The 20,895-nt window shown below is 40.8% G+C and overlaps 1 protein-coding gene across 4 annotated transcripts in view; it reads left to right on the forward strand.

Annotated features, from left to right (window-relative positions):
* The window catches only part of camsap2a (calmodulin regulated spectrin-associated protein family, member 2a), a 61,372-nt gene that overhangs the window by 12,462 nt on the left and 28,015 nt on the right, over nt 1-20,895 (forward strand). For all 4 annotated transcript variants that reach the window (XM_033621788.2, XM_033621789.2, XM_078168850.1 and 1 more), the window contains exons 3-4: nt 13,212-13,373; nt 15,861-15,944. In XM_033621788.2, the coding sequence (XP_033477679.2) occupies nt 13,212-13,373; nt 15,861-15,944 (246 nt within the window). The remainder of the gene's footprint in view (nt 1-13,211; nt 13,374-15,860; nt 15,945-20,895) is intronic.

Genomic DNA, 20,895 nt, shown 5'->3' on the forward strand with positions numbered 1-20,895 from the left:
ACCAACTCCCATGCTGGCTTTCTTCTCAGTTGTTTGCCACTTGTAGTATATTAATAAAAGCACCAGTCAGAGTCACACAACCAGGGTCTGAAAACGAGCTTTTTGTCACAATCAGGCATTGTGGAAGGCAAGGCTTTTGTTTTATTTTTTTGTCTGCCATCCAGAAATTATATATGCCACCTTTTAAATCTATGTGCTAAATGAAGCAGTAATATTTAGATCATTTAAACATCATTCAATGTAAAGAATAATGTCAGACATGTTTGATGCAGCTGATATATCTCATCTTTTTATTGCTGGTTATCGGTTAGAATTCAGTGAACCTCCACTGTCAATCAAAACAAATGCGGTTCTTCAGCCGATAGTGTTGCATCTAAAACAGTTATGACGTGTCTGTCTGTTGTGCCTGTTCTTTGTCTGTCTGCCAAAGTGAGAATGTGTCGCGCCTGACGTTTTTTCACGCCACTGCCAACAATATAGCCGCATTTGGTGGGTGCTAGGTGCTAATTTCAGACCCGGCACAAGACAGATGTTTTGGGCAAGTTATTTGAAAGCCAAAACATTCACTCATTAACTCCTGGTGAGCTGCTGACGTACAACACAGGAATGTCAGATCATTATCACCATCAAATATCGCTCTTGCAACTGATAAAGCAGCATTATTACTAATGCTTAATAATGTTATTATGACCTGTCAATGTCACTCGTTAATGTTCACCTATATGAGTGTGCATGTGTTTTAATTTCTGATTTCTGAAATGTAAAGGCCTGATTTTCTTGATAGCACTAAAAACAAGAAGAAACCAATTAACAATTTAAGCTTAGAAACTCAGTTAGAAGCACATAAGTCCAAAGTGTAGGATACAAAGACAATAGTACATAAAACGTTTAAAAAATATCTCAAATACAGAAAAATAACCACAATGCAGTTGAAAAGAAACATTGAATTATTGTACAGAACAAAAGGAAAACCCCAATATAGTCCACAACCACACTCATTTTTCATGTGATAGATAATGTAATAAAATATTTGTATGATCGGTTACTGTGCTTCTATGTGTGTTACAGCATTTGATCAAGAATGTAACAACAGTATTGTGCTATAGTAAATGTAAGCATCAGTCTGTAATGCAAAGACTTCCCTAAAAACAGTCCCTAAATATACATTTTAATATTTAAAGAATATTATATTGATACTCAACACACTATAGTCATTTTAAAAAGTGTTCAGTGCAGGCTTGCTGTGTGACAGATTGATTCATCAACTGTACAGCTGGGATGAATAGAGGTGAATACACTTCCTCCCATGTTCCCTCTCCTCTGCTTCCTCCATCACAACCCCTATTGGGCAGGCGCTCCGTTTCCATGGTTACACTCCAGCAGGCAGGGTGTGTGTGTGTGTGTGTGTGTGTGTGTGTGTGTGTGTGTAGGTGGGTGCAAGAGTGGGGGTGCTTATGCTTGCATATGTCGTATGCGCAGTCTGTGCTTGTATGTGCAGCTATGTGCAGTGAGAACACTGCCGTGCTCTGAGGCGGCGAACACTGAAATCCTGGATTGGTACAAACAGGCAGATGGCATTTCTAAGGCGCTACATCACACACAAAGATACACATCCACACACACACAGACACACGGTGAAGTACAGAAAGCCAACCTGAGTGCTAGGCAGAAAAAAATATCTCTCGACATCAAACTAGCTTCCTCTGTCCTTATTCTCTCCCTCTGCACTTGATCTCACGAACAAAGACGAGCTGAAGCAGCAGGGTGGAAGGGAAGCCCATCCAAGTACTTTCTGTCGTCGGCTTTGGCGAAGTCACAGCCAGTATGTTATGCTCAATGCCAGCGGCGACTCCCAGGCAGCACAGTATGGATGGTTAGGCAGGGAGCACATTATGTGATGTCCTGAGTCCTGAGCATCTTTCTGTACTAGATAAGAATGTGCTTCAGACTGATATATCTTTTTTATTTGTCTGCAAAGAACAAAACAGTAATGCTGAGTCCACTTGATGATGGTTGAGACAATAACCCTGAACATGGGAGCCTAAATTTTGTCTAGAAGCCTTTGAACAGTGCAGACAGGAAGCTTATGTTCCGAATCAGGAAATTTATTTGTCAATCTATATATTATTCAAAACGTAGTAAGGGGGAAAAAATCAGTCAATTGCATCCAGGAGATAGTGTGAGCCCAGGAGCTTTGTCTTCAGAGGGAACATCTCCTGAAAGGGTTACCCAAGGCAAATTGATCCCAGGTCAGGGGCCAGGCTAAGAATAATTCAAAGTAATCTGCCGTATGGATCGTTGTCTTTGGTCTCCTTTGGAGCCAGGCCCTGGAGGGAAGCTCACAGGTGAGCGCCTCCTGGTTCAGCCTCAAGAAGTAACCTGCCCTTAGACAGATTTTTTTGTTGAGGAAAAAAAAATCTACTTAACTAACTAAATAGTTAACACCTTCATGTTCTCAGTTCAGTGTCGGAAATTGGAAAGCTTATCTAAATAAAACCACACAGCCTCAGATTTCCTCACTTGTTTGAAAAAGATTATTCCTCATGTCAGCTTTAACAAAACGTTTGAAATGTCTGTGCAGCAGTCATACATGAAAAGGTAGCAAGTAAAACTTCTATGCAGATTTTGACCCATGCTAGTGCTTAAATGCTATATATTCTGATCTGGTGTAATGGCACAGTAAGCTTATTATACTAATAGGGAAAAATCTGTGTCATTTTCTCTTCAGAATGTAGCGCAGGGGATTTTGTGACAAATCGTTCTCACTCTGCAGATCTTAAAATATTCACCTGGTTCTCCTTATTACCGACATTACAAATGCAAGGTTTGGTGAGGCTATAATAGCACTTAATCCGTAATGAATTTATGCTACTACAGATTTGGCCCTGTGCAGAGCTTTATACAGGAGTCTCATTTTCTGAGATTAAATTAAAGGAGCATTATTGTTGGTTATACTATTGTAGTTTGGGCTTTAATTGCAATTTACATATGAATTAAACATCAAACGTGATTTTGAAATGTGTCAGCAGGTACAAGAACAACACAACAAAATGGCAGTAATGGATTCATAATTAAAATGAAGTGACTTCAGTCAGAGAACAGCCTTGATTGTTCGTATAAACATGATCATAGAAAACAGTTCTCTCTTTCCCACCACATAAATAGCATTTAGCACAACATATGTGCAGCCAGAAGAAAGACAACCATGATCCTACGTACACTGGTAAAATCAACAACACTGCAGAAAACTGCTTTGTTAAAGACCCAGGTTTAGGGTTCTTGCAATTAAATTTCATATAGTGTAAAATGGAGACTATGACAGGAAGAGAAAAGCAAGGTTTTTTGGACAAAGACAGTGTGTGAGAATATAGAACTTTTAGAAGTAGAGCAGAATTATGTATCAGATTTAGCTAAGAGCAGGTTTCCTACTGTTGCACTTTGAAATCCTATCTGTATTGTTGCAGGGATTTAGTCTGAACACCAGGTAAATGTCATGTTTATGTAAAATGAGTGGTATTTCCCTTTAAACTAAATCAAACAGTATTTTATCACCACTCACACATGAAACAGTTTCAACCCAGAAAGCCTTGCCTTTCAAACATGATGGAAGGATTTGCATTGCAGGCGTATCTCCAGGCTGGGTCAACACTGGCTGGTAGCCGTGATCCTGTCCCCAGATAGTGTTCTAAGGTTAGCTTTGAGGTTTCCATATAATTGCTAGGTTGGGTCTGGAGCATATGGAGGGGGAAGGTATTCTGTTTAAAAGCTCCATTCCCACAAATGATGCCAGACCTCACAGTTGGTATTTTGTGCCTCCAAAATGGGCATGTGTGCAATTGTGTGCGAGAGCTTTTTTTATTTCTGCTCACCATTGGGCGAGCTGTGAAAGGAGTTGTGCCATCTATGTGCCATTCAAGAAGGAAACTGCAGAGAGAAGGGATAGAAAAGGAAGGTTTTATGTTTCTAAAGGATTTTTGATAACTGTGGGGGAATTTGTCCAACTTCCAGTTCTGTAATTCAGCTGAGTTTAGGGGAGATGCACCAGTACCTGTGTGACTGGTGGCTGAGTAACTGTGTTTACTGGGAACAGTCATGGTTCAATTCATTCAGTGGTTCAGTTCAGTTCAGTTCAGTTTGACTTTCACTCATCAGGTTTTTCTTAAAACTTTCACCTCAATTTAGTTGTAACCAGGGCTGGAAATGAACTTTTTTGTCCACTTGCCTCTGTGGCTGGTGGATTCCAAAATCTACCAGCCATTTAATAGATTACTATTGTTATTTTGGCTGGTGACTCAAGCAGATCTAGCAGCCACTTGCATATTTTACCAGCATTTGGCTAATGGTTGATGCTAATTTCCAGCCCTTAAAGAAAATGGCTACTTTAGAATGAAAATACAGACAGTACTTACTGGCCCTCATGCCGTCAAGAAGTCCAGTGTAGTTTTTTTAATCCACAAAACTCGTTCAGGGTATTGGAGGATAACAGCTAGCCGGAATAACAGCTACACTTGAAGTGCATGGAACCCACATTTTGAAAGTGTAATAAAACTCCGCTAATGCATTTCAAAAACGTCAGAACGGCTCGTCCAATGTAATCCAAGTGCCCTGAAGTCGGGGAAAGCAAAATTGACTTGAAAAGACGTAATTTACTCCACTTTAATAGCATAATTTCTCACCGTGGTCAGTTAGCCTGCCCTGCAGGCGTGTTGTGTTTACATGGCAACTCACGCAAGACTAGCTGATGGCTAGTGGGGGTGCTAGTTCTTGAATCTCTCCTGCTAGTAAATTACGTCTTATTCCGGCTAGCTGTTATCATCCGATACCCCGAATGTGTTTTGTGGATTCAAAAACTACACTGGACTTCTTGTCGGCGTGAGGGTCAGTAAATACTGTCTGTGTTTTCATTCTAAAGTAGCCATTTCCTTTAAAGTTAAGGATTTCCTGCTATAGCTGGCTAAGGTATCTGTCACCTTGTTGCAAAGTTGGTACTTTTAGTAAACATTAGCAAGTGCATAAAATAAAAGTTCTCTTTCATAGCATTCGTTTCGTGTCTCACATTGGGAACACTTACAGCGTGACCTTGTCAGACACTCACTCATGCTACTCAGAGAACCGGGGTTACGCAAGTAACCTAAAGTTTTTCTGTTTTTCGCTTCATGTCTTATCGAGTTGTTTGTATTGTCAGTAAACTGTACGGCTATGTTGACATTTCTCTCTGTGGACTGTCCTGGTAAAACAAAGGTTACATTTTAAACACAATATAAATTATAGTATATTATATCCTTGAATTAAGATGCCACAGAACAGTGCTCTGTGTTGGCTATCACACACCTTCCTGTGATGAACTGATTTCTTTCTTTTTATGTTGCTATTGGAAACAAACTATAAAAAGATCAACTCTTGAACTTTGTTGCATGTTATCGTCTCTTTCCTGTTTTCAATAAAGCAGGGAATACGTATTTATACGAAAAAGTGCTTTTCTCCTTTAACTTAGTACTTGCGGTGACCTTTAAAAGAGAAGAGGTACAGCTGAGAGCTTTTCCATGTCCAGTTGAGTTGGCGTGAAGTTACCTGAAGCTAGACAGATTCAATTTTTAGACATATGCCCCAGCATGGAGCCTCAGGGTCTGGACAGGAGAGCTGTAATACTAAAAGCAGACTGCATTTCAATATTACATCACCCCTGTCCCCTGAGCTAATGTTGAATCAGTGTGTGTGTGTGTGTGTGTGTGTGTGTGTGTGTGTGGTGCGTGTGTTTCCTCAGTCCTGAGGAGGTCCAGGAGACTGCAGTGCAGAAGTTTGAGGATTTCAGGTTTTTTAGTTCAGGGTCATTTTCTGCTCCCACTTTCTTTGATGGAAGTTGCTAAAAAAACTTTTAGGATTATTATAAATAATCAATGAGGCCTTGCACTCCTATAAAAAAAAAATCAGGCACAGACTGATCATTAGCTGTGAGCCACTGGAGCCCCCTGAAGCTTTTACTGTACGTTGTGGTAAAGACATTACTGTTGTCATTATCTCAATTTAGATCATTTTGCAGTGGAATAAAGCTGTGTCGATTCCCCAGAACCAAATCTTTCTGAGATCCTTTACAGTACCAGTGAGGGAGTGAAGCATTGTGCATCAGCTGCTACCTGGTTCAGGCCACAACAAGCAGCTCAGAGCTCTGACAATAGAGATTTTAGTTTATTTAACAGACACACAATGCTGAGGTGAAGTGCATCACATGCTATCTTTTGTAGGTCGCTGCGGTTTGTTTTTGCACTTCCTTTGTGCGATGTTAAATCAGGCTCCTATGGTGGATTTTCATCTCTCCTCTTTCACCAACGAGAAGCCGTATTAAAGATGAACAGTGTTTGCTTATCTCCCTGGGTGGAAATACAGAGAGGCAGCAATGTAGCGGTACAATAAAAACAGGATATCGACCGTGAAGGAGCATCTTCTTACCACATGAGAAATCAAAACAAGATTTATGGACATAATGAGCTTAGATGAGAAAGCAAAAAATAATGCTTGTGTGTGTTTGTCTGTCTTTGTGTCTACGAAATGGTCTGTGACTGTTTAAATGTATGCAATTCATTCACTGAAGTGTGATTAAAATAACTGGTCATTATGGTTTTCATAGTGAGCATATGGGAAAGGCAGTATTTTAGGGGTAAGCAGAGACTAAAGGTTAGAGAAACAGTCTTTTTGAATCCTGGGGGGGATTCAAATGGAGTAAATCAGCAATATTTTCCCCTCTTGCAGCCAGAAAGATAACCTTAAGCGAGGCATTTGATCCCAGAATGCTCCAGTGGGGCTGCTCAGTGGCCAGCAGTGGAAGACGAAGGTTGTGCTCCAAGGTGTGGATATGTGTATAAAATATGAAGAAAAGCAATGCTGAAAGAAAGCATGTGCTCAGCAGCCCTAAAGGTTAGAAAACATGACGTCATGGGGTATTACATAGGAAGCAGCCCTATTGCAGACGACTGGCAGGTCTTCTCTAACGAGAAAGGCTAACCCTCGCTCTGGGCAGTGAAGAATTTATCTCTTTCCTGCTTCCCATTCTTCCTCCATCTCTTCTTCTACTCCTTTTCTCCATCTAACCACCACTGTCACTCTGCATTCATCTGCTTATTGGAGCTTCTTTTCTTCCTCCTAGCTTTCACCTGACATTTACGCACAGTCAGCTGACCCTGCACTGACCATTTCTGCGAGAGTTACACAGTATGGCAGTTGAAGCACTATATGCTTTGTGAGCAGTGAGTGCAGAAGACCTTTACAGAGGGATTTCTCATATTTATTCAAATAAAATGAGACAGTTGTATCTATTTTGATGAACCAAAAAAGCTTTGTTATCGGCCCTTTATCAGTTCTTCAGTGTTGGTTTGTCTGACAGTGGCACCCCTGGAAATTTTTCATGGGAGTGGCCAGATGGGTTGACTGAAAACATGTCAGTATAGGAATCAAATTTTACAATTAATGTTACTAATAATCTGGTGTGCACAGACTAGTACTGGTACACTATCCATTTTGGTTCCACAACTGTCCTGTTTTAATGTGTTATGTATCTATGTGTGTTAGGCGATACATTGTTCTTCAGTTGGCTAGTTGTCTTTGCCTTAACGAGACAAATGTACAGCTTTAATTAGAAGGGGTACATTGATTGAAGAAACAAAGCATTTACTGGGAACAAGCCTTCTCCAGTATAAGTATAATGGAGAATCTTGGGTACCCGCAGAACCCTTTTTCATTGAGATGTCTTGAGGTGAGAGTTGAAAAATGGCCATGCCAGTTGTTCTCTCGCCACAATTTCGCCTAAATTTGGAGCATTAGTTAGCCCCCTATACCAACAAGCTATACTGACAATGGATGCCTTAGGTTGTCTAGCTTAAAAAAAATAGCATGCAACAGCCTCTTAAGCCCTTTTTACACAGAGATTGTGCTTTAGTGCCACTATGAAGTCCCTTCTGTATGCTGCCTTTGCATTTTTACACAGAACCAAACAACAGCGCTGTGTGATGTTAGACTGCATGCCGGCATCGTGGAAGCAGAAGAGGTGCGATGGGTGTGACATGTAACACAAGAGTGTAGGCTTCTAGTATGACATATTACAGATGAGTCGGCGATGCTTTTTAAACATTAACAAATGCATTAAAATGGCAATAATAATAATCATTTATCATCTCTGTTTTATGGCAGTTGTTCTCATCCTTTTTAAATCTCCACTGCGCTGTTACTACCTCTGATGCCGACTTAAAGGCGTGATAACTCTGTCCTCCCATTCCACAATTGTATCTTTTACACAGAGTAGAGGCATAATGGTGTGAAATTTCCACCTCGAAAAGGCAGTGTAAAAGTGGCTTGGGGGGGCGGGGGGGCACTACTATTATATGATAATAAATCTTAAGCATGATATTGCTTAATGTTGATTTACAGACTCACCACACACATCAGGTAGGAAGCCCTGATGATGGTTCATATAGCACTTGTGCAATATAAATTATATTAATGCTGCATTTTAGTGTCCCAAGTGCAATTCTAGCCTCAGGGCTTTCTATCCTGTCATAAAGTCAGAGATTAAAATGGTGAATAATGTCAAGTTGTATATTTGTGGCATAACAGTGGACATGCAGAAGATGCCCGCCTCTCCATCAGCCTTCAGAAGCCCATGTTCCTCACAGTGTCATCACTTTGAAGTACATGTCAACAACTTGAGTGCAGCTCCAACACTTTTCCTCAAGAGCCAAACTCATTACACCCTTTAGCAAAGTGATCGACCGCGACAAAAAACAAAAACAGTCACGGTCAACATTTTTTGAAAACTGCAAGAGGGGGAATATGTGTCAGTCAGCCTCCCAAACAGCCAACGCAATCTCCCCATGATTTCAAGCTGTTCCAGATACTAAAACATGTTTCAAGCTGTTTGCTCATTTTCAATTGTTAGAAATGCTAAACAGTACTGCTTGTTTTCTTAAACGGGGTTCTAAATTTTGTTTTGTTTAAAGATTTCTAGTAATTAAAAGTAGGTAAACATAATTAGATGTTTAGTGATTTTCTTGACTCTGTGTAAAGTGCCTCACTCATCACTGTCTTTGTTTGGGTACTCCTCCTTCTCCACTCTTCTCTTTTTCCATTTAATTACAGTTTTAAACAGTTTGAGTTTGCAGAGATGGATTGAAACTGTGGCTTTCATGCTTTCAAGTATTGTGTCAACTCCAAACTGCTGCTAATTGCTAACACCTCTGACTTTTAAGTGCTGAATGAAGCTGTTTTGTCTCATTATGAAGTATGCACAATCCCAGAGTCAGAAACACACAAATTCTGGAAGCATGTGGTCCGACGCTAGCCTCTTCCTCCCACACAATGGCCTGGTGTCATTCAATATGATTAGAGACTGCAGGTCTGTGGTCTGGTAAACAAGATTACTTCTCCTTGTTGTCATTTTATCTCATCAGGCCACAGCAGATCCAAATCAATATCCTCAAATTGCTCAGCAAAGGGGAGGAAGCTGGAGGCAAAATAGGCCTTTGAGGAATGACGCTGGTCCCTTGGCCTTTTAGAAATCAGTCTTGCCTGGAGTTGATCATTTGTAGTGGAAATACAGGGCAGATTTGTAAATGTGCTCTACAAATTGATAACAGGACGTGTAATGTGTACATGCATTTAGCTGTTTGTGTCTGGGATCGTGTTTTACAATGTTTGGACAGGCTAAATGAAGGCCAATAGGAAGCATGTTGGCAGTGTGTTATTAAATGGGATTGGTTTGCTGCTGGGTTGCCAGATCAGAGATAGTGGAAATTAAGCATTAAGCTAATGTAGTGTCACATAGCAAATTCATTTCATATCTAAAAATGCACTGTAGTTGCTAACCTGACAGCCAATATTACAATATCATTATACATTTTGGGGGAAAGAAAATCCCTTGGTCTTTCCAGCTTTCATCAAACAAATGACACCCAGTAAGAAGAAAACATGAGCAAATAATATGCAAAACAGCACACATGAGTGGTCCAAGAGGAAATGAAACACTTAACCAAGTACTCTGGCTTAATCTCTTCTGCCTTATTATCAGCATAAAATGACACATAGGTTGTTAACGACAGAGTGAGGGAACATGCAGCTCTCCAACATCACTTTCATCATAAAACCCTCCACTGATATGTTTCATATATTTTTTCTTTTCTCTGTCTTGCACAGCATCTCTGTGGATCTTCAAGGGGCCGCTTTAACTGTACGCCTGATGAATCGGGTTAGCTCATGGAAAACCTGCGGCCTAAGTATAAATATTTGGCGTTTTGATTCCAGGGTAGTGTTTGGTGGTTTCCCAAAACAGTGCAGACTAATAGAGGGAGTTAAAGGTAGGAGCCGAGGACTGAAATACACAGATTACACAGTTTGCCGTACCCATACCACCATGCTGCAGTGAAGACTTTCCACATTATCTTATATTACTACCGACATTGCAGATTAAAGTGATTGATTACATGTCAGCATAGTGTCTTTCTTAAAATATGCTAAGTATGTAAACATGCATGAGTTTAAGAGTTGACAGGGCTGTTTTCTGACTATTTGAAAAGCTCTGTATTTGTCTGTTTTGACCCAGAGAAATATTATTTTTATTCTAAATTAGTCTTGCTGCTTTGAACTTGCCTTTCATATCATAAGGCCTGTTTTTATGATGTAACATAGCTAGTTAGCATACACTAATTAGGCATCAGTCTTCAAAAATAAACTTACAAACTAAAAACATATTTGTATCTGCAAGCAAGAGAAGGGAACCAAGCACTGGTACAACGGGGACACCGAGTTGTCACTGAGCAAGTCTAGTTAAGATTGATTGTTGTCATGATCAGGACATTATGTTTGGGGAAGGGTCCTGGTTACAAGAGCTCATTGTAGTTAAAGGAAACAAAGGTGGACTGTTGGTAGGAGTGAACACCTGTCTGAGGTGTCAAAGTCATACACAAATCCATCATAACAGCCTCTTTCTTATGACTTAGTTGCAGTGTGAGAACATAGAAGATTTTCTTTGCTTTGTCAAAAGGGCTGGATGGTTTGCTTCCAAAGGATAGCCTCCAATTATTATTAACTGATGCACTCCAAATTTAGAGTAAAAGCTTCCTGTTAATGAACTTGCCCACCTATGCTTTGATCTGTGATATGAACTGACCCACACACTATATATATGGGGTTTGAGTCCCATAGGCTGCTATTCTTTAGTGTAACAATGGCAATTATGTGCACAATTTAATTGTTTGTGACTGCCTTGTTGCTGATTTTGATCTTTAAACAGCAAATCCCAAACACTTCTCTTGCTCAGCTTCACAAGTTATTAGTAACACCATTATTTTGGTCCTCCTGGACCTTTATCAAGAGTGTTTAAAGTGTTCAGGATTTTCTGTTCAAAGAATCAAGTGATATTTTCCGACACACCTGCATCCGAGACAGTTGGATGTGTGAATATCTCTCTCTTTAAAACGAATTGCTTTGATTTTAATGGAAATTTTAATTTTTTTGACATGCTTGTTTTAGAGTTTACCGTTCTCCTTTGTTATGGTGGAACAGACACTGACGTTGGCTCTGTAATAGAAGTTTACGAGCAGAGTGGTGCTAGGCAATCCAAAATGTGACTTTAGGTAGATTTTTACTATACTCGCACAATGCCTCAAGTAGTTTTTAGCTGATACCATTTAAAGATTAGCCTGATGAGTCTAAACAGCTGTGGAATGCTACACAAGCTACTGAAAGTTGAAGTTGGTTTCCTTTGCATCTCATGAATAGGTTAAATTAATGAAAAAAGTAAACCCTTTTTCTGCATTTAAACAGTTTTTGAAAAACATTGTACCTCATCCATGAGGTAGTCCTTGTTTTTTGATGGAAACCAGACCAATGGCATGACTAGTAATGATTGCAGGAAATAAATAGTAAAGACAAGAAACAAGGTGACACTGTGGATAAAGACTATGGAGGAATATGTGACATGTTTCATCATAAACAGATGCCCACCATTTGAAAAAAGAGTAACAACATAAATTCTCATAAAATTACAGCCATAGTTTATTCGATCACTAGTAGTGAAAATGACTGTAAATATATTTGCATGTTGCCACGTAGAACTGGTAACCACGCCTCTCCTTGTTCTGGTCCTTGTGTTGCGTTCAATATCAGATTTAAACGTGGTATTTCTAAAGAGTTTCTATTGGGAGCAAAGCCAAAGTGCAGGAGTACTCATACAACATGCAGAGAATATAATCCATCACAGTCTGATATTTGTCTTAGATAAACCAGAATACTGATTGATAGCACAGAACTGAATCAACCACAGTCTTACCCAGTGAAAAGTAGGACATGTAAGTCAGTGAAAGATGTTCACAGTGACACTGTGTGATGAACTTTACGGTTCTATGTCAAAAATTGATTCATATTTGTAGTTTTTCAAAATAAAAACCCCCACTCTACCCTAGCAGCTTAGCGTGGATTCCAATTCTATTAATTGGACTCTGTTGTCAGGAAGATGTCTTATTCAGGATTCTCAAAGGCTAGCAGTCGCTGTGAGCAAACTGGGTCTTGTAACCAGGGATGAAGACAGTAGTTTCCAGGGCAACAACCACAAGGGACTGCTCAACTGATGACAGATGTACAGTACAGTGGAGGATCCTGGTTCAATCCTATAAATCACTACCCTTTCAATACCTCGCTCCACACTCCGGAATATGTTTGCAGTGTTGTCTTACTGTTGGCTTTTTCATGTCTTGTTTTTGGTCTCAATTGGGCCTGACAGGATTTTGACTTTGTCTGCAATCAGTAAAATGCAGGAAGTGCTCATTTTTATACATATGTGTTATCTTGATTCTGTTCAAGCTTCGGATTTTCATGTAGTCTGACAACTCAGTCTGTTAACTGAGATAAAATCACTGCTGTGGTCTGAGGTTCAATTCCTCTCAGAGCAAAGTGATCTGTCTCTTTAGCTACATTGTCAAGAAAACACACCGCTAATTTTCTCATCTTCCAACCTCTTATTGTGCACTATTTTACACTTGGCCAAGGTGTTGATCGCTGCAATTGGGTTTGACCTTTGAAGCTACTGACTGAGAGAATTTGCTAAAATACTTCAATTTTGCAATCAGTAGGAAATGAATCACAGTCGAGCACCTGCCAGCATCCCCAGCTACCTCAAAGCTACTCGTTTTCACCCTCTAAATCTTTCTCTGTGCTGTTCTCTCCTCCAGAGCGCCCACTTGGCAATGATCGACACTCTGATGATGGCGTACACGGTGGAGGTGGTGAGCGTCGAGAAGGTGATGGCGTGCATTCGTCAGTATTCATCCAGCGACCCCGAGGTGGAAACACCTTATGACACAGAGGACGCAGTGACCACCTGGATCAACAAGGTGGGTAACGGTATATCTTTTTAAAATAACAGATTTACTGTCACTACAAGGACAGATTGTAAGATGCTAGCCGTTGGGGTTGTGTCACATCATAAACTTTGAGTAGGCTGGTGCTGTACACAAGTTACTGTGGATACCCTCGCTCAGGGGCATTTCATCAATGTTGGGCTCATACAGCTTGACCTCTGAAATTCCACAGTGCACAGCAAGATATTACACTCAAAAACACTGACCCAAATACCATCAAGTCTGTTACATGTGCACCCTGAGGTCGTACCATATGACGTGTACAGGTGAACTTGCAGCACATGAGCAAACATCCTCCTGGGTGTAATAATTGTCAAATTCTTCACTTCTTTCGCTGCTTTTATAACCTTTTAACAGAGTGCTATTTATATGAGGACGGCCATGTGTTAACGTGACTCACTGTATGTGCAAGAGAAATTCAGGGAACAAGAATATGGTGACGTCACGTGACATTTTTGTGCTTTTTTCTTTCGATGATGGTGTGATTTAACATTATCTACATCTTGCATGCAGTTAAGGATCACATGTATAAGGTGGCTGTTCTCATTAGCTATGACATAAGGCATCTTTTCTTTTTGACTCCTCTGAACTCTAAAGCTAAAACACACATTCTTGTTTCAACTGACAAGGGGTAGTACAGATAATAATGTGTAAAGGTTGCTGTTAAGCTGTGTTTTGTTTCTGTATTCTTATGTTCTTTCCATGAACAGCAATCAGGGTAATAGAGTGTGCCAGGGCTGACGTCAAAACCCGGAAGATTAGCATCGTGCTGGTTCCCGGAAGAGAAAGTGAATGTGATTTTTGCATTGCGTTTTGGATTATGTCAGAAAATAAGCTCTGTGGCTAACACAAGTTTATGATACTTACAGGTTTTGTTCAGCAAGATAATCTTCACATATGAACACCTTTCATACCGCATTTGAAGCTTAAATGCGATCGCCAGAAGTAAAAAGCTAACGTTAGGCTTTAACGGACTACATGACTACCCCACGGTCGCATGACTCTTGACGTCACCGCCACTAAGCTTTCAACTGATTTCGGCCGCTTTATTTTAAAAACATTGTATAATGGGGAAATCGGGGGTGATGACGTTTTCTGTCCCCGACAGGGTTTGTAGTCGTATTGAGCAACTTGTTAGCAACCGCCTTTTTTAAGACACGTAAAAGCTTCAAAATTCACAAGTAGGGTATTTACTGACGTGTTTTATGTCGTAGAACAAAACCTGAAACTCGCTTAAGCTTTTGTTAACCACAGACCTTATTTGAGGCATTTTACCAAAATCCCATTCAAAAACGTATTGACTTTTAGACGAGAGAACCGGAAGTGCTAAAAGCGCTAACAAAGTTCCGGGTTTACTGGCACACTCTTATACAACCAGTTAATGTCCACTGAAACACAGACAGATTATTTTGGTGTAGCAGCTCTGTTCACCCAAACACGCAAACCTGAAGTGATGCTGCAAATGTATGTGATCAAACTACATCATTTTTACAGCCTACTGTCAAGCCTACAGCTGGTGAATGCTGTTTGGGGCCATCCATCACTTTAATGTGCAAAGCACATTCTTTCATGCATTTAATATTTGGATTTAGTCCAAGTTTTATATACTGTACATAAAGTGCTTTAGGAGCTACAAGAAAACAAATGCAAACGACCCTTTAAAAATGATCTGTAAAATGCATTACTACAGTAGGTATTATACAAGTATTATTACATGTTACACAACAGTAAAATGTGGCCTAATACCCTTTGAACCGACATGCACTGTGTACATGAGACTCATTACATTATGAAGTAAGTGGTTGGCTCCATGGCCTGCCTGTACAGATGGCTGCGGCTCCTCCATACAGTGCTACAGGGCCCAGTCTGTTTACATTCTTCTAGTAGGAACATTGGGCTGCCGCCAGCTCTGAGCTTCACACACACACACACACACACACAAAACGTACACACACAATAGCTAACAGGTGTGGTCATGGAGTCCTACTGGTCGGACATATGGCTCTCTGTTGGAGTCCGTTTGTGTTCCAAAGGTCCAAAATTCACCAGATTAAAGAAAGCTGATTTCTGCTTTAACTGGAGCCATATACATTTAGGCAGACATACTATATGTTGTCCAAAGTGTAGGCTTGAGTGAGATTAGATTAGATTCAACTAAACTCAACTTCATTCTGAATAAATTGAAATTTCAGGTGATTCAGTAAATCCGAAAACTCCTACAATGTATGCCTTTAAACACAGATTCTATCATGGTTCCTTATGGAAGAGACAGTAAATTGACACGTAACACAAAAGCACAATTAGCTAGTTTTATTTAAATTAAAATGCTCATGATAAAAATATGATAAGGAACTTTATTATTACTCTTTATACGACATATATTATATAATAATATATATTATATTATATTATATTAAATGTTACTCATTGTGAATTTGAATCTTGTCTTCTCTCTTTCAGGTAAACGAGTATCTGAAAGAGGTAATTTCTCGGGAACAGAGGAAAAGGGAGACGCAGAGTGCCGAGCCTGCTGGGAGTCCTCGGGTGGGTGTTTTTTTTCCTTCCCTTCCTCTCTCCCAACACTTCACTAACTACACTTCAACATACAGATGTCGCCAGTTTGATGGACAGTTTCAACTAAGCTAAGTGAAATCCTTGGTGCCACTTAATGGACTTACCACAGCATTCTCCTTTTGACTGACAGATATTTGTCCCAGACCTCTGTGTCACTGTAATATCTGAGGCCAGTTTCCTCGAGAAGATCTTAAGCCCTTAACACTCAGCTACCGTCAAAGAAAATCTCACTCACATATGTCCGAGTTTTAGACGTAAGCTCAGTCTGTATTTGTTAAATGAGAAAAGGAGACATCTTCAAATTGATAACAAGTTTATCTGCCGTGGCGACAGTACGAGCTTCACTCACTTCATTTGTGCCCTAACCAGCAGATCAGTGCTCTCGGGTCTCATTAGGCCAGCAGTCAGTTAGTGTGAGGTCATTCATGTGGGGTTAGGGAGAAGTCCTGCCCTCAGTCCAAATCTGTTATATAACTGTGTGTGTGTGTGTATGTGTGTGTGTGTGTGTGTGTGTGTGTGTTATGTATTTGAGTAACTAGACAAATCTGTATTTGGATTCTGTAGTTTGACTCTGCATTTCCAATAAATTATTCACATATACACTGATTAATATGTTCGTTCACTTAGGAATTTAAATCTCACAAAATAGTAGGTTGGCAAGAAAGTATTGATACACCTTAATATCATGATGTTATGTTTTAAATTAATAGTTTACATGTTAAGATTAGTAGCAGTGGTTCATTTTGTTTTGTTTAAACCCCTGATGGCTAGATCCTTCAGTGTTGTAATTTATCTTTAGTGTAGTATATCGCCTTGCTTACAGTATCACACTATATTGCAGTATATTTAATCATAATTGTATTGTCGCAGGTATTGATTCTTGCCAATACACAGCCCTGCAAAAAACCACATTAAGGGCTTGTCTTCACCAAAGCGGGGCCAGTGTATTTTTTCAATCCTTAGCAATGGGAGTGCTGCATATTTACGGTGCCCTACAAACGCTGGCAATATGATGAGGCCCTGACCATGAATTCTGCACTGATCGCTGCCTCTTTGGCATTATTTTTTTCTCAGTGCTGAGGGTTTAAAAATGTTCAAGCTTGGGTAAAAATGCTGCACTTCTTACTGTCGCTTTGGCAGTCACAGTGTAGGAGGGACAAATACCGCAAAGACAAACCGTCTCATCTTACACGTACAAGTGCTGCACAACAAAAACAACCATGGGGGAGAAATATGTCCCTACACTGTATATATCTTGTATTTCCTCTCTTGAACCAACACAAACTGGTGCGTCAGTCTTCTCTCGCTGGATGCTATAGTCTTCCCCTCATCCAAAGCAAGAACTCTATCTTGTGCCGACATGTTTACTTCCACGGAGCCAGAGCGTTCCAGCTGCAAAAAAGGTGCTCCCTCAGAGAGCTCTCAAACGCTCCCAGCTGGGCATCTATAGCAAAAAAGCTTTGGCGGACACCGGGCCTAAACCTTTTTATCACTGATTATTAATTTCAGTCAGGTCCATGTCTGTGTGTCAGTACCATGGATGTATAAAGAAAACTGGATATGGAGTTTGAAGCGGAGCCCCCTACATTCCAATGAAAGTTGCTCAGTGGTACGGAAAGCCAAAAAAAGATTGATTTCTGTATCTTCTGCATTGTGGGGCCCATAGAGCAACTTCTGGTTTAGCCCTCTGCTAACTTGAGTGGGGATAAAAGTATGATTTAATCTGCACTTCTAGACTTTTGAAATGTTATTAACTGATTGGATCAAATACCTATCGTGAAACATGTCATTTTGTGGAGGTTGTGATGCTCAAAACAATATATCCGCTGACTTACAGGCATCTCTTTTACAATGTAAGTCTATGGGGAAAAGTATTTTTGGGCCCCATGGCATAACGTGACAGATCTGGACGTTTGACCACTATGTAAAAATGGTTTCAAAGCCCAGCACTATTCCTGGGTGCTTGGTCAGTGCTACATTAGGTATTATGGTCTGGCAGTGAGGGTCAGAGTTGGCATAGCATTCACTAATTATCACCCCGACACAGCAGAGAGATGATCAGACAAGAGGAGGGAGAGGGGGGGGCAGGTGGATGATGTCACACTGATGTCTCATTCTTCATGCTTCTGCTTCTCACCTCTGTATCATTTATTACGCACCACCAGCAGTTTTCAAACAGGAACGTAACCTTTGTGGTTCCTGTATGATGCAGTGGGTTTTTAGCAAGTTTCAGTGATCCCTGAAAGTCATGAACCCCCTCAACACATTTTAGATAACCCTGAGAAAATTCAGTTCACACTCATCAGCAGCCGTTCAGTCTCCGCTCTCTTTTATTATTCATTTCCTTTTTTGACATTTCAATTTCACCATGCCCTTGATCTCTACTCTACTCCTACGCTCAAGACTCTGTCTCCTCTATCATCAGATCTTTTCTCACCCCTTCCCCAGGGTCATGCCTCCTCTCCTAGCTTCCTCTCTGTCACAGTTTATGCCAGGCAACAAACTGTGACACAGCCAGTGATGCTGCTTTGCAGGAATGTTTAGAGAGTTAGAAAGACTACCTAAGGAAAATATTGAAACCCTGTCCCTTTTGTTTTCGTCTGTAGGGAGTTGACATGAAGCATTGCACTGTGTGTGTGTGTGTGGTTCTTTTCCCAGTCCCAGGGCTGTGCAGACTTCCACCATGTTTGATGCTGATCTGACCAGTCAGTGTGCAGACGCAGCACACAGCATGCCTCAGCTATCCCTCATGAGCACACACACTTTTAACTGGTGAAGTTGCATCAAAAATAAGTGACCAATCATTTCATCTACATTTTTTCATGCTTGTTGAACAAGAAAACTCTTTCCAAAACGGAAAAACTCGAGTTAAGTCAGAGTCTCTTTGCAGCATAGTCACCCTGTCATTGAGTGTCTCACATGTGGAGCCATGCCTGCTCATGATGTGAGTGCCAACACATCAGTTTGTTTGGCCCCCCAAGCGTGAGTGTTGGCCCTTCAGTAACATCATCCCTAACCTCAGGGAGGCTCACGCGGATTGGTGTGTGTGTGTGTGTGTGTGTGTGTGTGTGTGTGTGTGTGTTTGTGTTTGAGGGAGTGTGTGTCCTCATGATGACTGTCTCTCTCTGTTGCTCATGGCTACATTGTTCTAGTCTGAACTGTGATGAAAGTCAGTCATTAGATGATGTAGTTGTACACTTTCCGATAAAGTACTCTCAAATCAGTCAGTGTGTCTGCATGCAGCTGCTGAAACAGGTTCTGCTTCTGTCTGTTCAAAGCTTTAAGAGGCACTTTTCTGTTTTTTCAACCAGCTTTGTATCATAACCATGTGTACAGTATGTGGTAAACTTCCCTCTTCCCATCTTGCCAGCAGCCAGATTTCCCTGCTTATCTAGCAGCTCAAATAACCAGCCGGCCGTCATATTGTTTTCTGTGTTAAAACGGACAAGCTCACATCACCGTCACCTATCAGTGGAAGCGTTTATTGGTCCGGTGTGGCACAGTGCTTCTGGAAGTTGTAGGTTTTCTACCTCTTGAGCAAAAGCCTCTTTCCTGTGTTTTCTCTGGTCAGGTATAGCACCAATTTCAAAATTATACAATATAATTATCTTTCTACTGCAGCCCAGTTCTCTAAAAAGGTGATCTTTCTCGCAGTGAAATACCCCTTTAAGTACTTTTTTTGAATATCAGAAAGAACAGTGTTGTTCATTGCATTGTACATGTGAAATTTGAGCCGAATGAATACTTGGTGAAATATCAGCCTTTTCTAAAACCACTCTCTGCATATTGTTTACAGGACCGTTTTTAAACTTTAATTTGTGTCTACCTTAGTGGTCTCGCTGCCTCAGACAGGACACGTTGCATAACAACTGCTTGCTGTGTTGGCAGACGCAAGGCAGGCACAGTCAGCGTTTTGGGTATTCAGATGTAATAATGACTCTGCTTCCATCCAAGTGTTTTTTGTCTTCTGCCTTTCAGTGTCTCAGTTTATATACATGTATATATTCTACATATGTGTATCAGTCATAAAATGGCTATTATGACCATAAATTTTACTGGGTGGTCATAAAACCACAAGGCTGTTGTCTGACTCTCTCTGTCCCTCCTCTGCCTCTGCAATCAGGCCAGAAATGGTGTCTTCTGTTGCCAAACTAACAATAAGCTGTGTTGTTTTATGAGAGAAAGAAACCACTCATTTTATTTGCCTTTCACTGAGACACAACAAAGCCTGAGCATTAATGTCCTAATTGTGCACACACACACACAATCACGTAAGTTGATTGGCCCGAAATGAGGCAAGGAAATGAGGGTCTCATTTACATCAGTCAATCAGAACAAGGTGACAAAGAGAGGAATTTGTCTGTAATTTGCATTAGGGTATGGGGGCGCAAAATGATTTAAACTTTGATGATTTAAAAAAATTGTGCATCACTGTTTCCCTTTTGTTTGTTTTTTTGCAGACGTCTAGCCACTCTATCTATCCTTCCTCTATCCCTCCATCATTCCCCACCTCCCCAAATCCCCCCCCCTCTGTCTTTGCAGTATGACTGCAGTGTGAGTCACACAGGCAGCCTCTGTCTCAGTCAGACAGAGAGAGACACGTACCCTCCTAGGACAACCCTTAGAGCTCACCGGGGCAACAATGATTTTATTTTAACCTACTGTACCGTACCCAGGGGTGAGGGTGGGTAGAGGGTAGTAGGAGGGAGGTGTGTGGGGGGTGGGTGACTGCAAAGGCAGCGTCAGGACAGAGAAGTGAGGGCTAATCCTTTTAAGTTGCAAACGCTGAGCCGCAGCTCAGCCGGACATGTCTGGCTTGAGAGGATGAACTTTGATGGGGAAGAGGGAGAGTTGCAGGATGATTGAAGTGGAGATGGATGGAGTGTATGTGTGTTGTACATTTGTGTGCGTGTGTTTTTGT

The sequence above is a fragment of the Epinephelus lanceolatus genome, chromosome 6 (assembly GCF_041903045.1).
Source record: "Epinephelus lanceolatus isolate andai-2023 chromosome 6, ASM4190304v1, whole genome shotgun sequence".
NCBI classification, from domain to species: Eukaryota; Metazoa; Chordata; class Actinopteri; order Perciformes; family Serranidae; genus Epinephelus; species Epinephelus lanceolatus.